The 26,197-nt window shown below is 39.5% G+C and overlaps 1 protein-coding gene across 2 annotated transcripts in view; it reads left to right on the top strand.

The window, feature by feature from the left end:
• Positions 1 to 26,197, top strand: part of LAMA4 (laminin subunit alpha 4) — a 136,548-nt gene that overhangs the window by 34,134 nt on the left and 76,217 nt on the right. For both annotated transcript variants that reach the window (XM_045843474.1, XM_045843473.1), the window contains exons 2-5: positions 3,488 to 3,589; positions 10,683 to 10,807; positions 15,974 to 16,054; positions 25,149 to 25,363. In XM_045843474.1, the coding sequence (XP_045699430.1) occupies positions 3,488 to 3,589; positions 10,683 to 10,807; positions 15,974 to 16,054; positions 25,149 to 25,363 (523 nt within the window). The remainder of the gene's footprint in view (positions 1 to 3,487; positions 3,590 to 10,682; positions 10,808 to 15,973; positions 16,055 to 25,148; positions 25,364 to 26,197) is intronic.

Below are 26,197 nucleotides of genomic sequence, written 5' to 3'. Positions count from 1 at the left end.
TCGTTTCCAACAGCGCATATGCTTTCATTTTCCTGTCCTGATCCAAACTATTAAAATAGCAAGCATTCACTGAGCAATTAACATATACAAGTCACTGTGACTGATGCTTTGAACCAGTTCTTCCAAATCTGGTCACACACTGGAATCTTTGAGGTACTTTTAAAAATACAGATCCTTTGGCTGTGACCAATGTGGCTCAATTGGTTGGGCATTGTCCTACAAAGAGAAATGTCATTGGTTCAATTTCTGGTCAGGATTCATGCCTGGGATCCTGGATGGGTTCAGTCTCAGATTACGGTGTGTATGAGAGGCAAACAATCAATGTTTCTCTTCTTTTTACCCCTCCCTTTCCCGCTCTCTAAAAATAAATACATAAAATCATTTAAGAAAATACAAATCCTTTGTTTTATTCAGAACTTCATGGAGTTAGTTTACATGTTGGATAGCTTACATCTCTCACTGTGAAAGCACTGGTGGTACTGGAGTCACAGGCTCACCCCACCTGCATCTGCACACATTTGTAGCTATTGTATTCCTGATGATTTGCTGGGCTCTGTCTTCTATAGTCACACTCTAGCACTGACATATTGAGTTATGATGCAAAACCAAACAATTTTCCCTTGCTTTACATGGTATTTTTGTACTTGGAAAATGCACTGCCTGTTGAAAGCTTGCAAAAACATTTATGTTTAATATGAAAAATAAAATTAGGTTGTGGGTTCAGAGAAACAGACTTTTAAACTAAAGAAATACTCTGTCACCCGACATTACCAAATATTGCAGGATACAGGATAATTCCTTATTGTGTGGGACCCTCAAACATTGCACCATGGCCAGCATGCCCTGCTTAGGACACGCCAATGTGTCCCACATTCTTCCAGAAGGTTCCCTAAGGCCTGTAGAAAACAAAAAGATCCTGTTTAATTTTCTGTAAACTAAAGCTATTCTAAAATCCAAAAATTACCAATTACTTGGTTTCTTTTCATCAGTTTTTTTAATGTTGTGACAATTTTATTTTTATTTTTAAAAAAAATGAGTCTTGATTTAGCCAGGGCCTCAGGGATATAAGGGATTAGCCACTGTCATATTCAAAGTGATGCATTTATTCAGGGCAAGTTTTAATTTTCTATGTCTTCTTCAGAAGAAAAAGCCATAGGAATGCCTAAAAGACTATAAGTATCATCACATTGAAACAGCTTTACTGACACTTGATTCCTTGAACCAAAGGAGTTGATGGTCCTCACTGTAGTTGGTGGGACAAGTAGATCTCATGGACTGCTCCCAGGCATCACCACCAGACTCCCTGACACCACAGTGCGCTTTTCTCCTGCAAATTCACCTCCGATCTCTGCCCCACTCATTGGAACTCATAGACCAGAGACCAGAACGGTGCTTACAGAAGATGGGGGTGGAGGAAATGGACAGAGGTTGGTCAAAGTGTATAAGCTTCCAGTTATAAGATTAAAACATTATGGGGATCTAATGTACAGCACTGTGGTTAGAGTTAATAATACTGTATTCATCACTTAAACAATTGCTAACAGTAAATCTTAAATGTTCTCAAAACAAAAAGAAATGCAGGTTATGTGACATGGCAGAGATGCTAGCCAAAGCTGTGATGGTAATCATTTTATAATATGTGTATCAAATTAACACATTGTACACCTTAAATTTGCAGAATTTTATATGTCAGTTATATCTCAATAAAGCTGGGGCAGAAGAATTAATTAAAATTTTAAATTTTAATACGATATTTATTGTATTGAAAAATACTGATTCTTTGGCTTTAACATCAGAATTACTGAACCAGAGGCTCCCCAGATACCTGTAATTTGGTCACTTAGAGAGCTCAAAAACCACCCTTTGGCAGCGACTAAGATGACTAATTCAAAGTTCCTCACTACTTCCATTCATTTCTCTTATAATTACAACTCTCCTAATGTCAAACTGCAAGAAGAAGCATAGTTAACATAATCACATTAATTTTATGTTTTATGAGCAGGATATATTTTTTAAATAAAATAAAGAAGTTTAAGGTACACACACACACATTCAGAAAAATGATACATATGAATGTATATATATTGCATAACAATGAAAACCTGTATTTTTATATTTTGAAACAAAAGTAAAAAATGTGAAATTAGATAGTCTGAATTAAATGCCTCCAGCTACAACTTTAGCACCTTTCCCCCTCTTTTGTTCTCTAGTGAAAATTAAGAAAAAGGCTATCACCCACAAACTCTCCATTATAAATTATAAATTTGTTGTCACTCTGCCTTACTATTATCTCACTTAGTAAAATGGCATTTCTATGTCTTTTCTTTATGAGTTAATGTCATTATACTGCATTAAATTTCTCCAAATGGAATACATTACATTTTAGTTTTAGGATCCAAACTGGTGGTGTTTTTATACTGTGAATGGTGTCCAGTGAAGTTTTTTTCTTTCTTTACAGAGGAAAAAAGTAAGAGGAAATGGGTTTGCATAGCAGTCAGAGGGCCTTCAGCCAGATATAATGAAAATTTCCTGGTAGCCAAGACAGTATACAAACTACAGTGAGTCGATTGGGTGGTGGGAAGTGATGTGAAATCTCCTACTTTGTAAGTTTGAGGAAACAACCCAGATTCTTATCTGTCTGGAATTCTTTAGATGTAAATCCATCTGGTGGGTAGGGAGTAGACTTCCAAGACTTTAAGGCCATTTCTTCCTTATGTCATCGAGACATGCCAAACAAACATAAAATACATATCTATAAACCATTGCATAAACCAGGAACAACTTCACAAAGTCTCAGCCAGAGCACTAGTGACATCTGGGGAGGGCAATTCGTGGTCATGCAGGCCGAGGGGTGCATTGGAAGGTGGTTTAACATTGTCACAACCCAGTCAGCACCTCTGGGTCTGATTATCTTTTCACTAGAATGAAGGAAGACAATGTGTTCCTCACAGAGTTAAGAGGATAAATGGAATGTGTGAACAGCACCCACACAGGATCCACCCTCTAAGATTTTAGGGCCTGAAAAGATAAAAATTTTAAGAGCACAAGCTTATAAGAGACACGGGTCTCAGTTGTTACACCATAGCCAATAATTTCTGAAAACAATTTTTATAGGGTGCATGATGCTATTCCTCACCCCAATAGTCATGATTTTGTTTCCTTTTTTGTTTTGTTTTGTTTTGAGAGAAAACACTAACATTTCTTCTCTTTCACTGTTACCCGAAGTCTACTGATTCTCCCTTACAATGATGGAATACTGTTGAAGTTATTCCTGTTTTCCTGCAGAGTGAAAGAAGAGATTAAAATATTTGTAACAAAGAAATTGAATATATATTATCTGTCACTGAATGTTAGTATATATATTTTAGTATGTTTTGTAAAGAAAGGTTTGGATAGTTTCATAATCATCTCCCCTTATTACTCTCAGAACATAGTGACCAAAATTGATCTTTTCATAAGGAAAATGCTTGTCCTGTGTCTGTTTCAGACCTGTGACGCTGGATTCTTCCTCGCCCACTCAGGAGAATGTTTGCCCTGTGACTGTAACGGAAATGCCAACGAGTGCATGGACGGCTCTGGACTCTGTGTGGTAAGTCTGGGCCCCTCATCACGTCTCACGTATTTCATTGTCCCTTTGCATCTTGGGTGGGAATGGAATATTCCTCCCGGACGTGCGAGCTACCTAGGAACAAACCACTGCTAATCAGGCTCTTTTTTTGTACTTTTCACCTTTTCCTGTAAAACACCTCATATAAACTGCTTGGGACTGTAAGTGGCCACCAAGACGTATGACTGAATGTGCACTGTGCTCCTGGGGCAACTGCCTCACCACCCTCTGCAGCTGGCTTCCTGCGGTGGGCCAGCGAGCGACTGAAAATAACACTCCTGGGAGGAAGTCACCCATCCAAATTCCGCTGTAATAGTATAGTTTGCCATATGTTTGGCTTCACTCCACATAAACTGGGAGAATAAAACAGTTGTTTCATAGTCTATTTTACAACTTATAAAGTAGTCAGGTCTATAGATCAAAATGTTAAAAAATTAGGTTTGAACCAAATTACTACTAAAAATGAAAGTTTTGGCCTTGTGGTATTTGCAATTCTTTGATCAAACTCCCAGAAGACTTTTTTTTTTCTCTTAACTGAAGTGAATTCTCCAATAGACTATTCTTCAGTGAACTATAATAGAGACTTATGAAGGAGACTTAGAAGCCTTCTAGCAAAAAAACTACTTGCTACATATTTCCCATTTTCCCTGAATGGACTGATATATAAAGTGGAAATTGAAAATTTTACCAGACTTAGCTTCTGTAGAAGTCACGGGAAGCATTTTTAAAGACCTGTGCCCTAAGATCATATTTTCCTTTGTGAGCCAGGCTACACAGCAGGAAAATTAGGTTCTTCATATTCCTGTGAGGCAAGAGGCTTTCCAAAACTGCAAGAGCATTTTTGCATAAAATATAAGAATAATTAATTGAATATACCTATTTACCTCAAAATTAACATAATTGCTCTGTTAAGCAGATAATTTTGATTATAAATGGCCTCCAAGGTGTGTACATTAAGGTGTTATTTTACCCATGATTTGCATTAAGATGTGAATGAAAGCATTTTCATTTATTTTAAACCTAGCAGTTACCATTTTTCTAGGGATAGAGAGAATTAAGTGGCGAACCCTCACCGTCGCTCTCTGTGTGGTGCTTGTCTAGTCCTGGTGTTTCTGTTTTCCCCCTCCCCCATCTTCCTAAATACCCGTTACATCCAGGATGTCCTCTGTAGCAGTGTAGGCACATGCAGCTGCCAAAATCGACCCCTTTCTAATGCTTCCATCTCCGGTTTCCTGTTATTTTAATCCCAGTGACATTTGAAAAGAAAATCCCATGGATGCACTTGAACTATTAATGTACAGCTCTGATAGTTTGACTAATTAAAGGCTCTTTGTTATCTGGTTTATTAAAATATAAGGCAATAGGAACTGGCAAGTCCATTGTCAGGCAGTCAATAAGATGGAGGACAAATAAATGAAAAGGAAATAAGTTCCTCCTGCCAGTTCTTTGGAGAGCTATGATAAAGCCACTCATAGCTGACAATGACATGGTCAGAATAGGAGCTATCATGGTTTTTCTGTGACTGGACATGACCTAAGGGGACAGTTATCATGTGTTTCCTTCACAGCACCTGGGGTATATGGGGTCCTAATAAAATTTGGGGATGGGTAGGGTTATAAACACTTTTATGCACACTCAAGGGAGTTGCCAAACTTCCTACAATTTGTTGCAAAACAGACCATTTTTAAAAAAAAGAAAAGAGAAAGAATAACCATCCTATTCATCCTAATGGTTGTTCCTCCACCCCACCCTACCTGGAGGCAAATACTTTTTCTTACTACTTAAGTAATATATGCTCAATGTAGGAAAAAAATACAAACAAAACAACTATACAGGTATATATTGTACATGAAATTCAAAGGGAAAAATCTTATCTCCCAGAGCTGAAATATTAATATATTCTTATTAATTTAATTTACAAGGACTGAGAATATAATTTGTGTTTAAGCACAAGTGAGGGAGCAGAGGAGGTTTGCCAACATAGAAAAAAATATGTTTTGAAGTTTTTTTTTCTTTTATTGATTCTAGAGAAGAGGGAGGGAAGGCAGAAAGAGAGAGAGAAACAGCAATCAGTCACCTCCTGCACACACCCTGACCAAGGACCTGGCCCACAACCCAGGCTTGTGCCCTGAGTGCTGATGGCAATTGAACCAGTGACCTTTCAGTTTTCAGGATGATGACCAACCAACTGAGCCACACCAGCCAGGGTTAGAAAGAATATGATGCCATTTAGTTGACAAATACATTGTCCATGATACCCGTTTCCTTTTGCATCCCTGTTCTGCCATCTGGTCGAGCTGGGCCCATTTCTCAGCTCCTGCCTATTAGCCCCTGCTCATCTCAGCTCTCAGGGAGCCGAATAAGCAACAGCTCCACATGGACACTTCCTTGCAGCTCACTGGGCACCAGAGTTTCACTCAGTTGTTGCAGTTCGCCTGGCCTAACTCATGTCTTCCATCTTACATAAGCAACTAAAATTAAAAGGCCTTCTTTTATTTCATTTTATTTTGTTTTTATTTTAAAGGCTTATAACGCCTCTTCTCTGTCCTCCCTCAAATGTTTCTAATTCTTCTTCCATTCCAATGTCCAATGTCAATTTGACCTTATATTTTGCAGACTGATTTTAAGGAACTCAGCCATTTGACAATAAAATTTGTAGTTACTATTTTGGACATATGAAAAAAGCTTAGAGATTTTTTTTTCAGAAGAGGAATGATAACTTTTCAAATACAGAAAGGTGGCTAAGTAAAAAGGGGCTTAACTAATGAAATCCAGCTTGCATTGGGTGTCTCTCCAAAAGGCCACCTTTCATCTTATCAGAACTGGAGCATGTTGGGCTAAGTCTGTTAGGCAGTGCCCCCAAAGCCAGGCAACTCTAGTGGGTATGGCAGACTCCCCAGGAAAGCTTCCAAAAGCATGAAGGAATTAGGAAGCAGATAGATGGCTCGTAGTAGGAATGCCTACTCCAGACTGTCCCTTCCCTGATGTGTCTTCCTCACTAGCAGTGGAGACACCTCTCAAAAACAGAGCCTAATCAAGGCACCTGCCTTTCTAAAATTCTTTAGGAACTTCTATTCCAGCCCCACTGAGCTTCTCTCTCAGAGCCACCTGAACTCACCCTGTGCTCTCACACTCTGTGTTGAAACTTGCTCCCCTGTTCTCTGCCTTGGAGTTCTTCCTCAACCTTCAAGTCCTAATTCAAATGTCACCACCTTTATTAACCTTTTCCAATTTCTCAGGAAAAGCTAGAACCTTTCCCTCTTTGTCCCACAGCAAGAATGTACTTAATACACACCTCAGTCCAAGCACAGACACTATATTATTCTTTGTTATCTCTTTTTCCTTCACAAGTCTGTGAGCTGATGGGACGAAGGAACCAACCTTTCTTCATTTTAGTAATAGTCACAGCTTGTTATCTGTCAGGATATCTATCAGCTTAATCCAGGTTTGTCAAGTGAATGAATGAATTGGTTGATAAAATAACTGAATTTATTTTAAATCAAAGAAAAAGCCTTTGATTTTATAATTTAGGAGACACTTGGGTCAATATTTCAGAAAAAGGTACTGCCTGTTATGCTGGAGACTCAGGCTCAGGTTCAATGCTGAGGAACTAGCAATGTTACGTCTTCTAGGTGTTTCTAACCAGACACTTGCTTCTCAAAGTTCAATCTAGGCCAGAAGCATTGACGACACTTGGAAGCTTGTTAGAAATGCAGGCACACAGGCCATAGCCCAGACGTCCTGAATGAGAACCCGCATTTTCACAAGATGCCCAGGGCGTTCATGTGCACACTGAAGTTTGAGAAGCACTGCTCTAGACAGAGCAGCATTTCTCAGATTTTAGGGACTCATGAATCCTTTATACTTCTAAGAATTATTCAGGTCACCAAATGGCTTTTGCTTATGTGAATTATATCTACCTATATTTTCTGCATTTGAAATTTAAAACTGAAAATTTTTAATATCTTCCTATTAATGTATTTGAAAATAATAATAATAAACCTGTTGCATGTTAGTATTTTTATAAAAATAAATGTATTTTGCAGATTGAAAAATATTTAATGTCTGGTTTAATGGAGGGCAACTGGATCTCATGTCTGCTTCTGCATCAACCTGTGGTGACATCTCCAGTCTTGCAGCATCTGGAGAACTCCACCTTATACACATGAGGAAACTAGAGTGCAGAAGAAAATGAAATCTTAGTATTATTATAAAAATAGTCTTCACCTCCCTGGGCATACCTTGATAACCACAGATCTGGATAGACTATCGTTTTGCACAAAGCATGTGACAAACCACACCAAGGCTAACCTGATCCCTCAGGCCTTCTTCCTACATTATGCTGGTATTGTGGCCAAGTCAGCAAGAAACATCACTTTCCGTGTGAAAGAGACACAGCTAGTATCCAAATGTCATTCCTAATACTAACGTGCAATCCATCACCTGGATAGTAGCTTTCTTAACCACTGGCCAAAGATTAGAATTTTTTTTTTTATGTTTAAGTGAGGTCAGTTTTATTTAAAAATAGCTGTTCTCCAACAGCATACTTGCTGCTTGTTGTCATTTTGTTTTCTGGGTTTTTAAAAGGGAGAGCCTTGAAGGTAAAGGGGTATTTGCAATATCAGAGTAAAAAATTTTCAGAACTACAGAAAACATGATAGGCCATCTAATCTAGATCCTCATTTTACAGCTAGAGAATAGAGACCCAGCAAAGGTCTAGTGACTTGTTCAAAGTCGAACGGCTAGAAAATTGAACAGCTAGTCCCTGCTTCTGGCACTCTCCCTGCCCATCTGCCAGGCTGTGCATCAATGCCTTTTAGGGAATTTTGTTACAAACCCTTTTAAAGGAGGCAGATGAGGAAAGTCAGTGTTTGCACACTGAATATTTAGAGGTTGGGAGATTTGGTAGCTTTGCTCTTGAGGGTAACTGCCTCCTGTGGCTGCTGTGGCAGGATTAGAGCCCTGACAAGGAATCCAAGGCATCTGCTGAGCCATAAGGGACAGAATTGGGGATTAGCTCATTTTTTGCCACTTAATAGGCATTTCAGGCACCAAAAAAAATGCCCTGCACAGATGGGCTTCATCTGTCCAACAAGGACTCAGACAAATTTGACCCTGGTTACGAGTAGCCTGGTCGGATTGCTCACGGCATAGATTCCTGGCAGCTGGTCAAGGCTTGTTGGTTTTCCCTGGGATGAGAGATTGCCACTGGTTTTCAGTTGCCTTTGGGTTTATGCTAATTTCTTTTATTTGCACCAGACACTAATTGACTAATTTATTCTTTGTCACTTTTTCATTCATTTTTCCCCAACAAATAAATATTTACCGACAACTGACTTACCATAAGATACAGTATTAAGAACTTTGAAGAAACAATGTTAACATCCTGTTGTTTGCACATCATACTTTATTTTTCAGAGTTTCTAACTGATCTGTCAGGCAATCTGAACTATCCCTTAAATTCTTTTCTAACATAATTCTAATCAGGGGCCAAAGATGACCGATTTAGTGTGCAAAGGGTGTTCAACCAGGACAGCTTCTTGCCCACATTAGGGCTCCTCTTTTTGACTCGTGTGTTGTACTTCATCTGAAGCTCAAGCTGTTCATATAATTGTGTGGCATCTTCTCACGCATTCATTTTGTGACACTTTTGGAAAGGAACGTTTCTCTAACACACTGGAGGAGACGTGTAATGTGGGAACAAATAGCCTCACCTCTGGAGCCAGATTGCCTGAGTTTGAATGTCACATTTGACACCTGTCATCTGCATGACATTGGGAAATGTACTTAACCTCTCTGTGCCTCCATCTCTTCGTATGTAAACTGGTGGGAAAATATAACTTTCCCTAGAATTATTGTGAGAATTAATCTCTGTAAAATGTTTATAGTGGGGCCTCACTATTATTCTATTTTGAACCTCAACATATAACATAAAGACAAAAGAGCTCAGAGTTCAGCCTCCTACTACTTCATCTTGCCTTCCCCAGGCTTCCTCCACAGAGCACTGTTTGGAAAAAGAATTTCTTTTGAAGCTCTCTGCATAGGTCTTACCAAAGGAATTGTTTAAACAGGAGTGTGTCTCTTCAATGGGATTCTGATTCTAACGATACAATTTTTTACCGAATACCCTATTCAATCTCTAGCCACTCTGATGACTGTAAAGATGAAAATACTATAATACAAATGGCATTGCCTTGTGCAATCCCAGCCAGTCCAGTTGGAGAAAACTATCAGTGAACTAGCATCACTGCCTCTTATGAAGAAATAGTCAGAAACCAATCCATTGTCTTGACAAAGAGCTATGAGTACCTACCCACTCAAGCTGATGGCAGTAGTGGTTAAAGATTAGGTGGGAGCAGATGATAACAGTACAATGTAGACAGTGGTAGGAGGGGAGCATCAGGGAGGAATTCCTGGAAGTTCTGAGACCAGGTGAAGATTTTGAATAATGAACAGTCATCTGGCAGAAGAATCAGCCTGTTCTGTTCTTTCTTTCTAATGACCCTCACAACAAATGGAGAAATCATACCAATAAACAAGCTTACTATTTCTTGTATGTCACTATCCAAGATACCAATCCATTAACAGGAAATTCTTTATCTACCTTCTACTCCTTTTATGCTTCACTATGACACATTTGTTCTTCCAAGCCCATAAATCCTTAAATTGTTCCCACTATCATGGGTAAGCACCAGAGAAATTTTATTTTATTTTTTCATTACATATTCATTGCAAGTCAGTTAGCTGATGCTACTACAACATCCAGAGTTTGATCATTCTGATTATCATTCTGAATTGAAATAAGTAACTCATGAGTAATCCCCTCTCTCACAAACTCTAAAGAGAGTCCCAGGCTGCCAGCACACATACCAAGTACAGGATGAAGCCATGCATCATCAGGCACGCTTTGTAGCACTGACTGGGCAGCTCCTTTCCGATGATCCGTACCGATGCACACCATCTCTTCTGTCAAGCCTGCCATCGTCTTTGCTAGAAGTATTACTTGGTTCCCAGATTCACTGTCTATACAAATTCTTTTATGTACTTTTCAATTTTCCTATCTCTTGTCTCATAGAACTGCCAGCGGAACACGACAGGAGAGCACTGTGAGAGATGTCTAGATGGTTATATCGGAGATTCCATCAGGGGACCCCCGCAGCTCTGCCAGCCATGCCCCTGTCCCCTACCACAACTGGCCAAGTAAGTCCTAAAGGAAAATGGGTTTTTCTGCTGCTCATCCCCCTCTTTTTGGCCCTGTCCAGAGTTCTGAGGTTTTTTCCATAGTTAAAATTGTGTACCTCATGTTGAGATGAAACTGGAAAAAGTACTGAAAGGGTCTTAGCCTAAATACACCTTCAGGGAAGCTTAAGCACATGCAGTATAGGTGATGACTCTATTCCCAAAATATTATGATGAATAATAAAGTTAATGAAATGTCTCAAGTTTTATAAGCAAAGTTAGTCTCATCTTTTCTTAATTATGCCTTGACCTAGAGAGATCACAACTGTTAATGCCAACAGATTTATTATAACCCAATATTTTCAATGGGAGTGTTTCTTCTGACTCTGACAAAGCAGACATTCCCTACATAGGCTTTTCAATAAGAATTAAAACACAGATAAACAGAATGCATGATTTAGGCTAATTACTTCATAGAAGATCTCTAAGAAAACTAATTTTCAACTCTGGTTATGTTTTGACGTGAGTGAGAAATTAAAGAGAATAGACATGCATCTTAATGGAAATAATGATTTTTTTCAGGTACCTAATATATATATAAATCCACTAGTGAAGTCATGACTAGCCATTGTATTGGCTTTAAAATGACCAAATGTAGAATTAAAATGGTGTAGTAGTGTTTCATTTTCCAAATATTATCCAATTCTTCAGCTTTTTAAATGCCAACTCAGTATCCTACAATCAATTCAATTCTGCCACTAACTACCCAGAGTTAGTGCAGACCCCAGAATTTAAGGACTCAGTCCCACTGCAGAAGCCAGCCAAAATGAGGTCTCCAGGCTTTTCTCATTTTTTCCAATTAACTACAAATTTGGGGACTCCTCAGCCCCACTTAGGTTTGGCAATTATCTAGAATGAGTTACAGAACTCTGGAAAGTGAGTTTTATTATAAAGGATAAAAATCAGGAACAGCCCAATGGAAAAGATGCATAGGGTGCAGTATGGATGAGGAGTTGGGAGGGACCGGAGCTTCTGTGTGCTTGCTCCCCAGGGGCACCACCTTTCCAGCATGTCAGTGTGTCACCAGCGCAGCAGCTCCCCAAACCTTGCTTGAAGAGCTTTATTGGAGTTCTATTACATAGTCCTGATTGATTAAATGATTGGTAATTAAACTCAACCGTCAGCCCCTCTCCCTTCTCCTGAAGTCGTAGAGGGATAGGGTTGAAAGTTCCAGCCTCCAACAGTGTGGTTGGTTCCTCTGACAGACCAGCCTCCATCCAGGAGCCATCAAGAATCACTTCATTATCATCAACTCTGCTATGGTTGAAAGCAACTCATTATGAATGATAAAGACAGTCTTGAAATTCCAAAGTTTTAGGAGTACTGGACACCAGAATCTGAGTCAAAAACTATAAATATAAAATACTTGAGGTAGACAGAGTAATGAAACTAGTTTAATAACTGTGCTCTGGCAAATAATAGCTATGTGATCTCAGACAAGGTCTCAATTTCAATGGGATTTGGGGTCCAGAAAACTAGATTCAGATCTTGTTCTATTCATTGATGTTTTCAGCCACTCTCATAGAGCTTGGACTAGGATAATATGTGTGGACCATTTGGGTTGGTGCCTTACACATGGAAGGTATATGGTAGGTGTTGGATTTATTAAATTCATACTTTATATTTTTTCTGACACTTATATTCTGCTTCCTCCATGGCAGGCACTGTTCTAAGAGTTTGGATGTAATATTTACTTGATGGCTGTTGTAAAGATTAAATTAAAAAATGCATGTAAGATAAATAAAAAAGGCCTGAATAGCTGCCACACATGCGCATGCATACACACTTTCTTAAAAAGAGAAAAAAGATGACAACCAAATATTCCCTAATTTTTTGTCCTTAATTGCATACCAATATTGACGAACATTTCACCTAATAGCTTGTAATTTGTTCAAATCCTCCGATGGCTCTGACAGCTGGTGAGGAAGTCAGACATTTTGCAGCCCCATCTTACTTTAAAAATCATTAAACTGTCTCAGCTGTTCTTTGCATTTTTCATGTCTGGTGATATTAACAATGTGTGCAAAATTGATGGTACTGAGAGTGAGAGTAGAAAACTCCAACATTAGATGTTCTGTTATTTCCTCTCAAGTGCACCCAACTTATGAGCTCCCTTTGCCTCATCTAGGTGTATTGTTTCATTGTTCACTGATATTCTGTTCTCAAACATCAGTCTTAACCGCACCTAATGACATATTTAGCATGCTGCTCTCTTACTTATATAGTCATTTTGTTAAATATATTTACTTCCAGCTTCCCAATAACAGGTTTCACTCATTTGCCATGTAAACAAAGAGGCTGTATAGCATTAACTGTTCAAAACCAGTTTAGAAGCTTTGAACTGCAGTTTATATCAAAACAAACAGATGAATTAGAAAGGAAATCCCAAATGCTAAGTGTATTGTCTGACTTTTGCACTTCTTATCACATTCCTATGACAAGACTTTCTTATCTAAATTATTTGATGTCAATGTCTTGAGACAAGAGAAGAGACTCTTGAACCCTTACTTCTGTGGATTGAGAAGTTTTGTCTGCATGCAATCAACAAATATTTATCAAGCACTTTAGTGCCAGTCATGTACCAGTCACTGGTGACAGTGGTGAAGAAAACCGTTCAAAAGTCCTGCCTTTATTAAGATAGGTCAGAGTACAGCAGCACAATGAAACTCCTAAAGCAAATGACCTTTTCCCATTTGAGCCAGATTATCCAGTATTTCACTTGATTAAGAAGCTATTATGAAGGCTGCTAACTCATTTAAATAATTGAAGCAGAAGCTTGCCAATTGGGTAAAACCTTCTTGCCTTGAAAGAGGAAAGTTTCCATAGGCATCAAGGATCACCATTTTTACCATATTCTTTCTCTCTGTGAGTGGATCCCAGTTCCAAAGAACAATCAAAAGTCTTAGGGAATGTGCTGTGCAGTTGGGAACGTGTTCACAGACACGAAAACTGAAGTATCCATAGTACAGATTTAAGATTGGAAAACCTGCTGGAAATTAACACAAAAACAGAAATACATCACCCACAAGTAACATATGTGGGGATGTGGAGGAATTGGGAAGGGTGTGAGAGGCCTGCTTGTGTTTTGTTTTGTTTTTTGTTTTTGTTTTTTGTTTGTAGTGGCAATAGTTCTGCTTCTTGAATCCCTTGTGGTAAAAAAACTGGCTACAAAAATGGGAATGGGAAGGTAGTCTGTGATTGTAGAACAGGACAAATCCGCCTGTATCCTACGAAGTTCTAGCCTTTGACCTGGACTTGTTATTGACTTAGTTAATGGATCTCAAATGTTAATCAAATATATTATCAAAAATCAGCTATACCATTGCCTCCTTCATATTTTTTAAAATTCATATTTCTACTTTCTATAAAAATGAAACTGTGAGTACTGTTATTTAAGCTCTGAAAGGCACCAAGTATGAAGTCTAGATTACACTTTCAAAGATCCGCTGTTTGAGCCTACAGACCCAGGATTTGGATTTCAAGTTACAATAGCCACATTGGAAAGCAAGGAAATAACGTCTGAGGGAGTTAGCAAACAAACAGTGCTGCCTCTATTTTTCTTTAAGTTGCCTGTGGGTTTTCCGAGAGCAAAAGGCTCCCTTCCCCTTTGAAAGGGTGCCATGGTTGTTATTATGGCTTAGAAAGGTGCAGTGTTTTCATTTCCTTAGCTGAGACAGACTTTACTCTGAGGAAAATACAAACAATGAATGCTGATGAAAAACAAAAAGAGGAACCCTCAGTGTCTGGTGTTGCCTCTGAGTCTCCCACCACAGACACAAATGGTCATGCAGCTACTCCCAGGGACCATTTGCACAGAATTCATTTATTTATTTTGGGGTTGGCCAGACATCCTCCATGTCTGCTAGTAGCTATGGTAATGGCTCCAATTAAGGAAAATGTCATCTGTATGAAACAGCAGGACATTAGCTCAAGGCAGACGACTCCAGACACCGACAGATGTTTCAGTCCTTCAAGCAGTAGGCAGGCTGCTGGGTGAAACATCTTCAAAGAAGCCTGTGTGAGGGTTTGTTCGTGTTCTGGACTCTTAACTGACAGTGTTTCTTTAAGCAGGCTAAGGAATAAGAGCAAGCAAAATAAAGAGTAAAGACCAAAGACATGTACTTTTGTGGGAATGTTTTTAATCAAACTGTTAGAGAAAATAAATTGTGGGTATTACCTTTCACTGAGAAGCACATATTGTTTTCTGACTGATTGTATAAATATCTTCAAACAAAGCAAACACATCCATTTGCTTTCCTCCAAAAGCCCATTAGGGTAAAATTGCTGAGACATGCAGGAATGTGAGAACAGCAGATCATAGTCCATCGATTGCACAGCACCTAGGCCAAAACTAATTTAAAAGTCTTTAAAACTTTCCACCCACCTCATATGGGTGGGTTCATGTCTCGATGTAGAATTTTCCAAACATGAGGAGAATAATATTTTATTTCTCCTGCCTCAATATTTAAGATGGTTATTTATTCTGCTGAACTAATATTTTTATTACTTTTCTGTCCTAATTTTTATTATCTACAACAAAAAATGAAGATGAAGAATTAAGAGAGGGGTTTCATAGACTAGAATCCTTTCACTGTGGGTCCTATTGCTTGAGTACTTGCTTCGTGACTTTAATCAACTAAGCCCATCCCTCCATTCTCCATTTCTAATCTTCAAGGTACACATAAAAGAAATTAAGGTTCCGTGAAGATTGGATAGAATTATACAATAGTTTAGAATTGGTTCATATCCTTGAAGAGTGGCAGAGATCTAGGGAAGAAAAAAGGGTGGGGCAGACTTCCAAACTTATATATAAAAAGTGACAAGAATAAGAGGAAATTCTCATATAAATCTAAAGTTGCAGGCAAAATTTGATTGTTTTATTTGTCTTTGGAATATATATGGTTTTCCGATATTCCCACTGCTCCAAGGAAAAAATAATGAAATGCCCCTATGAAACCTGGAAAATGATTTCACAAATGGAGTGGCACTTTCTGGCTGAGACTGTTGGTCTAAACTTTCCTGAAAGCAAGAAGATTTATTTAAATAAAGCAAATGACCACACTCATTTGCAGAATGTCTTTTCAATGATTTATGGAATTGACTTCTAATATTCCCTTACAATTCTAGTTTTGCAGAATCCTGCTACAGGAAAAATGGAGCTGTTCGGTGTATTTGTAAAGAAAACTATGCTGGGCCTAACTGTGAAAGGTAAGCTAATAAAACATACTCTTTTCTTTGTGGGTCAAAGGAGGCCTTCTGTTTCTTGCACTTATCACCTCTGCCTTGGTCCCCTTCAGTAGGCCCTGAAGTGTGTGCTTGAGAGAAAGGAGTGGGTGACGGTGCTTCAAAACCCTGTGGGGGCGCTTTCTTAATCCCCTCCCCCAGATACAGATATAATGACATGCTCCCTAGGGGTCCAGGCCAGGGACACGTCAGGATAAATGCATGTGGAAAGATGTAATGAGTATGCATATTTTAAAAAGATTTTCTGGGTGGTTTTGGTAACACTTACCTCTCTATCACTGAGAACCAATAGTATAATTAATAGAGATTCCTCGGCATATAAAAAGTGAATCCAATCCTCTATTAGAGCAATACATTGAAAATACATTGAGATGCACTGAAATAAAATGGAAGCTTGAAAATATATCCTCTATCAGGAAAATCTACTGAAATATAGCATTCTTTACACCACTTCCTCTCCTGAAAAATGAACACATTTCATAAGGCTTTGTTTCTGAGTCCCTGTTTGGTATTTACACTAACTCTTTTGGTGGACTTGCTTGGGGCTCTGCTCAATCAAGAAAGGCCTTGGTGGTTAAGGACCTGAGGCTCCCTACTGAATTATTTCTTGGCAAGACATTTCCCATTCTCCCTACCTGTCAGCTGTTCACAGTTTTCTATAATGAAGTGGTTTTCACTAAAAAAGCCTCACAAAGAGGTCTTATAATTCTTAAAAGAAATACCATTAACATTGGCCACATCATTCTGTTTAGGCAGCAAAATGATATGTGGTGCCATAAAGACAGGGAGGGAAGGGCCAAGAGGGTCCAGTCAGACTTGTAGTCTGACATCGGCAGTGTGGTCTCCTCACAACAACACACTCCTTGCTGCCCTGAAGGTGACTTACTTGGCCTCGGGCTCAAAGTGTAAACCTTAAATTATAAGCCATCTCACTTACAAAGAAGAAAAATAAAATACCTTCCACCCCTCAAAAATTAGTTCTGCAACTCTTAATAAAAAGTCACAATGTCTATGGTACAGGGAAAATCTCTGCACTCAGAGGTCATTGCTATTATGATTATTAAATGTGCAAAATGTGAATAATTCTTTTCCTAAAGAGTTGTGTGGGAATTTTCTTTTTCCTTTCTTTCCTTTTTCCATTTTTTCCCTCTCTCTCTCTCTTGCTGTAAAGTGGGAGGAAAAGTAAAAGCTGAGGGCCCATATTAATTTTATCCTCTAGAGATGATCAGATTACCTTTGGTTGATTGTTTGTGACACATTCATGCTGTATTTCCTTGGGGACCCAGTAATATGAGGCACTTGATTTACTCATTTCCTGGCTCAGTGGGGGCCTGAGAGGACTGTTAATCAGCCAGGGATGGAGCTTTTTCTCCCTGATGTCCAAGGTTAAACTTGGTTTAGTCTGGTAAGGATTGAGCTGTATTACCAGATAATGAATGTTCAGTGGCTCCTGTGAGGGGAATTAATGGCCTTAAATAGATCCCTGCTAACCTCATGCAAGAACTTCCAGAAGTGAAGTAATCTTAGCCCCAAAAGCTCAGTCCTGCAAAATCACACAGAGGTGCAGCTAAAGTTCTGTCAGCAATAGTGGGGGACCTGGCACAGGAAAACATGCCCACCTGAGAGGTAGGACTGTAGATGATAAATCCCCCAACCCACATGAGAGGCTCCTGGGACCTGCCATTACCAGCAAGGCCAAGTGGGACTTGGTGCTTGTGATGGACCTGGATCGACAGACTGGAGGAGACAGCACTAGTTTGGAAAGTGGAAGTGGACCCTGACTGAGTTGGTATCTCAACTCTAGCCCTTTGTGATCCTCCTGGGCAAGTTATCTTGACCTCTAAGTTATTTCTACATCTCCAGAATGGAGAAAATGAAAATACCCACCTTATAAAACTGGTTGTGGGGTGATACTGTCAAGTTTTTAGTATGGCACCCAGCACTTAATAAAGGCTCAATGAAAACTAACTGGTGACAGTACAGGTCGCTGTGGTCCTTCTCCAGTTCCCACCACTGGCACAGTGTGTGTCTAGGACATGTTGGCTCATTTCCCTGAATCTCAGTTTCCAGAGGTAGAAATTATGGCTTTGGAGTAAATAGTGCCTTTTACTGATTGTCTCTTGCGTCCCCATTGCTTTACATTCCTCATCTCTCAGGCTGACAACCCTCCTAAGAGGAGGCATATTTTGTCATTTGGTAGATGAGAAAACAGAGGGTAAGGGAGGTGATGGGACTTGTCTTAAGTCACATTACTGCTATGTGGAGGAACCAGGATTTGCAGTTTAACTTAAACATCTGAACTCTCCTCTTTCCCCTCCTGCTTTCCCCAAATGTCTTCCTATTTTAAACATTGACAATTAATGAATTAGATGACTCTCTTACATGCAGGAGAAAAATCGTTGGTCTGTTACTAATTTCCTTCTACAGGAGGCTACACCTGCAAAGGTGCTAGAAGTAAGCGTCCCTTCTAAGTCCTTTTACCTGCGTTGGGGTAGGATCAATTCGAGCAACTTTTTCTTCTCCTCTCCTTCTCTGTCCACCCTTCCTCATACCCAACACTTATAAAGAGAATGTACTGAGGTCTTTTACATCAAAAGTTGACTTTACAAACCAGGGGATTCCTCCTAAAAATGGAAATGATCACTCAGCACATTGGTGGAGTGGGTAGGGATGCAGAAACATCTGAGACATGATTTATTGTTCTCAATGAAAGTCAAGGCCAGGGGAGGAGACAAGCCTGAAAACCATCCATTACAAAGGCAGAGAAAAAAAATGCTAAATAGAAAAACAAGCAAAGACTCTTCAAGAGTGTAGTGGAAAGAGTGAATTCTTTCCCATGGAGAGGCAGGATCATTAAAAAAAGGTGGTCTCAGCTGCTTTTGATTTGTGTTTGACCCTGGAGAGGAGAGAGAATATCTGTTTTGAGTTTAGCAGCCAAGTTGTGAAGTTGTCCCAGTTAAACTTCACCTAATCTATGCTCTCAATGTACTTGTGAACTTGGACTTGTCCACAAGATTGTTTCAAAATATGCAGCTGATTACATGGGTATCTATTTCAAACAAAAATAAAAGTCCAAACCAAGAACATTCTGGGTGTTTTCTGTACAGAGAGACAATTTAATCAAGTGTTGATCTTCAAATCTGACTGTGTGTGAGTATCTCCTGAAAACCTTCAGATTCCTGGGCCCTCCTCCAAATCTCTCCATGCCCCCACTGTAAAAGGACCCCTAGAAGTGAGTCCAGGGGCCCGTATTTTGACTGTGCATTGCATTCTCCCACCAGTCCTCCCACTGCACTGTGAACTGCTGCCACGTGTCAATCTTCAACACCACACCCACAGAATAAAAAACAGGTTTCTCAAACTGTGGCTCCAGGACCCTGGTATCCTTGAAAATATTTGTGAAGTTTTATGGGTTCTCAGTAAATATTAATTTTGTGTTTAATTTCAATGATAATCTTGATTTTAAAAAGTTAATTGAACATGTTCTGAACTTGCTGTACAATTTTATAATAAACAGCTGGGGAGAAAATAACAGCCAATGATGTGTCAGTGACACATTACAGACAACGGAGGCTGAAAGGCATGACATCAAAGCAAACAGAGTTATCACATAGCTCGGGGCAGCATATGTGTGCTGAACTCAGACAGTCCCGCCATGTCATATCACAAGTGGCTATTTGCTTGTAACAAGACATCAGCTATTATATTGAATTAATACTGTTAATTTGAATTTGATTAACTTTACTTTTTTTTGTTTTATTCAGAAAATTCATCTTGGATTTCAAGATCTTAAAAGCCACAGACATAAGGAGTTTCTACCTATGTTTGAAATATTTAAATATTTAAAGATAATTTAAATGGACACAGGACAAAGTATTCTATAAAATGTTTCTTGTATCACAGGGATTCCTACCACACACAAGTTTGAGAAACGCGGTCTAAAGCAAAAACATGAGCCTCTCACTGTACCGTGTAAAACAGCTCAAACACGTGTTTTCCCAGTGAGGTCAACATTTCTTAGCCTGCTCTGGCCCCTGCCTGTCTCTTCCCAAAGTCCTTTTCCCACCTCACAGTTTAAAATTCACCTGTTGCACCTGCTGCTCTCAAAGTCCACTAGACCAACGGTAGAGCTCACCACATTGTATTCTGATGATGATGGTAAAAATGATGGCTAGCATGTATTGTATACTGTCTGTCAGGCCCTAATGTAAACACTTTACATACAATGATACATTTAAGCCAAAAAGATCCTATGAGATCCATTTTTATTCTTTTACAGAAGAAAAGAAGTGAGATACAAAGAGGTTAAGATATTTGCCCAAAAATCAGAGAATTTTTAAAAGATCTGAACTATTAAATTATGAGTTTTTCAACAAAAATAGCATAATTTCTTTAGCCACTCTTTCCCCATCACAGTATCGCATGTGGTAGGCACTTGGTTATATTTGTTTCCATAATGCTTTATTTTTTTTTTTACTAAAACAACAACAGTATTTTTAATGTCCGTTTAAAAGACACCATGTAGTGAAAAGTCAGTCCTTTCTTCCCCCATGTGACCCCTCACTTCCTACCTCATGCCAAGAAGTAGAAAAGGGCTTCCCAAGTTACTGTCCTCTAGCTGAACAGAGCTTCCAAAGAGAAGTTACCTTCTGATACAAACAACCTTAGAATGCACAACCTTAGAGATAAGAGATTTTCAATTCTCATCCCAATGTGATCTTTCCTCTGCTCCTAAAAAGTACATTTCAAAGATGATGACTCTGAGGTTCAGAGCCGTGTGGAGGTTTAATCTGAGGTCACACAGGCAGTTAGTGGTAAACCTGAAACCAAACCTACAACCTTCCATATTCAATCCAAAGTTTTCCATCAGTAAAGGTATATGATGTCAATGCTTCACTATTCCTCATTGTCTCTGATGGCAGCTTTAATAGCATGCCTTTATCCGTTCGATTTTGCAGTGGAGTGAGAGACATGCTAAGACCAGGTGAGCATTTATTATGTGGATCATGTTGTTTAAGGATCGGAAGAGAAGAATGGGGCAAATTAAAGCAAATCCCAGTGGACCTTACAACCCTAACAAGAAAGGTTAATCATAACATCATAATAGATGATGATGATAACAGTGACAATGATTTTGATGTTGGCTTTGATGATAGAAAAGTAAAGAAGAGGAGGAGAATTTTTTTCTTTTTTCTTTTCTCATTTATCAAGGTTATTATGATTCAGGGGTTTATTTTGATTCTTTCTACAAGTACTAAGTTTTTCAAAGTTCTGTTATCTGTAAAGAATGCTTCTTATGTTTCCCTACTCTCTGCCTTGCTACACTTCTGGATTCCTGTCTTGTGACCTTGATGGGTTGCTTACATTTTCCTAGTCTTATGTCCTTGTCTTTCATAGAGAAGCAGAGAGCGTTTATATGCCACCTACTATGCAACAGGCACTTTTGTTCATCATTTAATTAAATCCCAATGACAGCTACAGAGAAAAACTTCTGTGCCACCTGTGAGTTTTGGCATCTTCGGTAAAGGCATTCACTGACACCTGTGGGGCCCTGGGAGAAGAGGCAGAGGAGAGGAAAAGAGCTCCAGAAATTCCCAGAATAATAATTACTGGTAGAAATTTAGTGTGATTTCAAAAAAATATCCTTTTGTTTTCCATTTTGCCCAAACAGCATAATCACTAACTGATATGACAACATTCATATGCCACAATTCTTTCATTTAGACTCTGAATTTCTTAGCTCTATTTCCTCTTAGTGAATCAAGTCACCAATAAAGCTAGAAATTAGGTTATGGAGGAAAAAAAAAAACAAGTGAGACCAAGATTCTGGGTACCAGAGCTCCAATACTGACTCTAAATCCAACTATTGATCCTTTCATATCCTTTCTCATTTTTCCTTTGAAGTCAGGAATAGGATGCATTGATATCATTTGATTATTCAACTGTTATAATCATTAATTGATCACTTACTTAATGTATATGAATGCCAGACTTATGGAGTAGAAAGAGGATTAAATTGGGAGTCCATTAATTGGTTTGAGCCCTGTAGCAATGAGCAGATTTTTAGCTTCTCCGTGATCTAGTTTCCTTATCTATAAAAGTAGGGAATTCTATGAGACTGTGGGTCAGAAACCTAGCTATGTGACCCTATAAAATCTGCAGGGTTGAAGTTTGGACTATGACTTCAGAGTTGCCTCTGAACTACCATCAAAAAATGTTCTCGAAACGCAAGGTAACTTAAAGTAGGTTTCCACTGTGATTGAGATTCTGACTTACAGGATAGAGAACTGGGTTTTTCTCTTGTGCAAGACCAGGGTACAGTCTATGGAGATCAAATACAGTGGATTAAACAGAGAAAAGAAAGTAACTGTCATCTGATTTCTGTGAGCTTGAGCAAGTCCTTTTGCTCCTGAGACCTCAGGATTCCCAGCTGCACATTAAGGTGACAGATCTGGTCCCATTTCAGTGAGCCCGAGAGTCTAATACTCTGGTGAACTGTAGCAAAGGTTAGAAATTCAATCCAGCCTCGTGTTCCATAGAGGAATGATTTATGCTGGCTTGGGGACCAGAGGGCCAGTAAATTAGAGGTGCAAAGACATGAATGAGTATGAATGCAAAACTAATTAAACATTTTCTCTTGGGGATGTCTCTTTGTAGGTTGTGTAGCACTTAAATTCAGTCTTATCTTTATCATAGACTTTGATTTCTACAGTTCATGATATTATGTATAATTATGCTTAATTTGTTTTCTGTTCTTTCAGTGTATGGGCTATGTGGTTTTCCCTCTTCCTGTCTCTCTGTGCCTTTCATAAAGTAGCTATGAATTGTCCCTCTGTTGGATGAATTCACTCATTCATTTATAGCAGCAGCGCTGTGATCCAGCATGGAGTGAAGGAAAGAACATGAGGGTCAGAAGGTCTGGGTCTTGTGCTGTGACTTCCTAGCTATGTGAGCCTGGGAAACCAAAGTAATCTCTCAAGTTTAGAATGTCAGGCCTGTGTGGCCTACCTCCCGGTTGTCTGTGGTAACTAAGGAAACTCACCTAAGTGAAGCTATGAGCTACAAGGCAAGTTAAGGATGTAGAGATTGAACATACACAGTCATTACAACTACACCAAAAAACTGAGACATAGGAATAAGGTTGGAAGATTGTATGCAAAATGCTGAACAATGATTTTATTAGGGTCTTGGGATTACAGGTGTGTTTTGTTTTTCTCTATTTTTCAAATGTTCTTTTTTTGTGTGATGTAGTTCTTGTTTTTATTTCTTTTTTGTTCTTTTTTTACCTTTATTTTTTTATGCTTTTTTATTGCTGTTCAAGAACAGTTGTTTCCATTTTCTCCCCACCACTCCTCCCCCACCCCAGCCATCTCCACTTCCCACCCTTGATCCTAACCCCCTTTGGTTTTGTCCACGTGTCCTATATAGATGTTCCTGAAAACCCTTCTCCCTTTTCCCCCCCATCCCCTCCCGCCTCCCCTCTGGTTACTGTCAGTTTGTTCTTAATTTCTTGATTATGATTTTATTACTTTAAATGGGAGCTTTTAAAAATGTAGCGTCTTATTACTACTAGCTAGGTGTTACTAATTGCCTTGGAAAGTTCTACCTTCCTTTCCATTTCCAAGGCCAGTGCTCTATCTCAGGCCCTCCACACCGCAGCCGGTCTCCCCAGTCCAGACTGCAGTCCCCCTTACACCCTGAGGCCAACACTGGCTTCCTTACTTTCATCGCATTCAAAAACCTTCACTAGCTCTTTCTTTTTCTCTCCCATGTCAGAACTACCTCCTGTGCCTGAACTTCAGTCCCATGATAATATGATTGCACATTCTTTCCAGCCACTCCCGAAGAATCTTCAGCTCCAGTTGACCAATCTTCAACACTAAGTTAAGGTCTACAGCAGAAAGGAGGCCACAGCCAGCCAGCAAACATGTATAGTTTGGCTCATACAATATTGTTACAAAGTTTGAGCCAACCTTGAAAAGTTGAGATTTCACATAAAATCCAAATTTTAATTTCTCTTTAAAAAAAGAAAGACATATAGGTCCTTCCTTCCCTCAGGGCTACAATCTGGCAACAGTTGACAGGAGCCAAGTAGCAGCTGGCCCTTAGATGGAGTCTGCAGTCCCGCCACCCACAGCAGGGCCTTTCCTGGCCCACAGAGCACCTTTGGGAAAATTGAGAAAGGCATTTCTTCCTCTGAGCAGAGGCAGACCCACCCAGAGTGCACAGGTTGACAAGGCCAGCAAAAGTGGGATGGGTTTCAGTTACCACTCTCCAGCAGGGCTAGGCTATCTCCTTAAGGGCCCAGCCAGCGTGACTATGGGCACCAGCTGTGCCCCCACAACAAATGCAGTTAGGTGGCCGGCCTCTGTGGGCTCAATGATATAAGATGTTCAGAAGAATGGCTACCTAGGCTCCAACTCTGTTGATCTGTGGTACTCTCTCCTGTGCCCTCTGCTTCGTCTCCACATTGCCTTCCCTCAGTCACAATATGACTGTCAGAGCTAAGAGCACTACCTGACTCCTCATTTACCTGCAGATGAAAAGAATGCCATCCCATAACCCTCAAACAAGAGCCCTGAGCTTTACTCCAGTTGACTCACTCTTGAGCCAATCCATTTCAGGTTTAGGTTATCTGATCTATAGCAAGGCGAATGGTGACTTTTACCAGTGTTTCTCAACAAACGTATTATTAACATTTTGAGCAGGAGAATTAGCTGCATACTAGTGGTGGATCTCATTGCAGTATATTAACATATCTGGCACCACCAATCACATGCCAGCTGTGCACTCCAGTTGTTGGGATGACCCAAAATGCCCACATACTAGTCACATCCACACACTCCTGCATCTGGAGGTTTGGCCAAACTGAGTGGACTGTAACTGAGTAAGGAGGGGTAGTTTCTTTAAAAAGTCTAGTCTTATTAGAAGATGAGAGATGTGGATAAATTCTGGGAAAGCAAACCATGAATATTAACTACCCTTTTTTCTAGGTGGGAAAGATAAAAAGGAAGAAAAGCTGTGGCTGCTAAATTTTTCACATGTGATTCCCCTTCAGATGTGCTCCTGGTTACTATGGAAACCCCTTGCTTATTGGAAGCACCTGTAAGAAATGTGACTGCAGTGGAAATTCAGATCCCAACCTGATTTTTGAAGACTGTGATGAGGTCACTGGCCAGTGTAGGAACTGCTTACGTAACACCACGGGATTCAAGTGTGAACGCTGCGCCCCCGGCTACTACGGAGATGCCAGGATAGCCAAGAACTGTGCAGGTGAGCGAGTCAAGGGGAGAGCTTAATCATCCTTCAGTTTCCTCAAGTTGTCAGAGCAAATATCTCAGGTAGAGTATAAGAACTGACTCCAGTTAGACTGAAATGTACACATTTTATTCATACTTTTTCTAACCCATTTGCCACATAGAGTGAAGCTCTTCAGAAGTCAAGTTAAATCGCCTTCCTCTAGAAATAAAGGAAGGCTGAGACTGAATATTTCTTACTCTTTTGTGACTTTGAGGGGAGGAAGGGTGAGGAAGAGATATTGTACTCTTGTGGCATGATCTTTTTGGAAACCCCCTCACTAAAACAGAGTCCCCCTTAAATAGACTTTAAGAAGTGAAAAGTTTCATACTGAGAAGAAAACACATGTGAACTGCAGAAATCACAATAAAGCAAACATGTCTGCAAGAAAGCAGTCTGCACAGAGGCACAATACCGGGATGATGCAGGGAAGAAAGGAACTCTGTGTCCAGCCCGACTACAGAAGAAACGCGGGCGTCAGAAAGAGTGCTGACAAAATCAAGGCCTTAGACATCAACGTTCTCATTCTCAAAACATTTCCTAAACTCAGGCTTAAACTGCATAGAAGCAGAACACTCTTAGAAAAGAAGCTAATGTTTGAAGCAATAAAGCATGATCTTGCTGAATTGTTTAATAAATCTACACTTTGTGAAACACGAAACAGCTGAAATATAATAAACGCATTGCCCCTTAAGCTAAATTTTTATGATTTTTCTGTAAGGACAGTTAAGAGGTAGGAGAGAATCAGCTTATTTTAACATGGATAGCTTAGGAATTCCTTTTTAAATATTATGAATTTATTTCTACTCT

Source organism: Phyllostomus hastatus, unplaced genomic scaffold (genome assembly GCF_019186645.2).
Source record: "Phyllostomus hastatus isolate PE091 unplaced genomic scaffold, TTU_PhHast_1.1 phas_contig_40, whole genome shotgun sequence".
In the NCBI taxonomy this organism is placed as follows: domain Eukaryota; kingdom Metazoa; phylum Chordata; class Mammalia; order Chiroptera; family Phyllostomidae; genus Phyllostomus; species Phyllostomus hastatus.
This window is presented reverse-complemented; position numbering and strand designations above follow the sequence as displayed.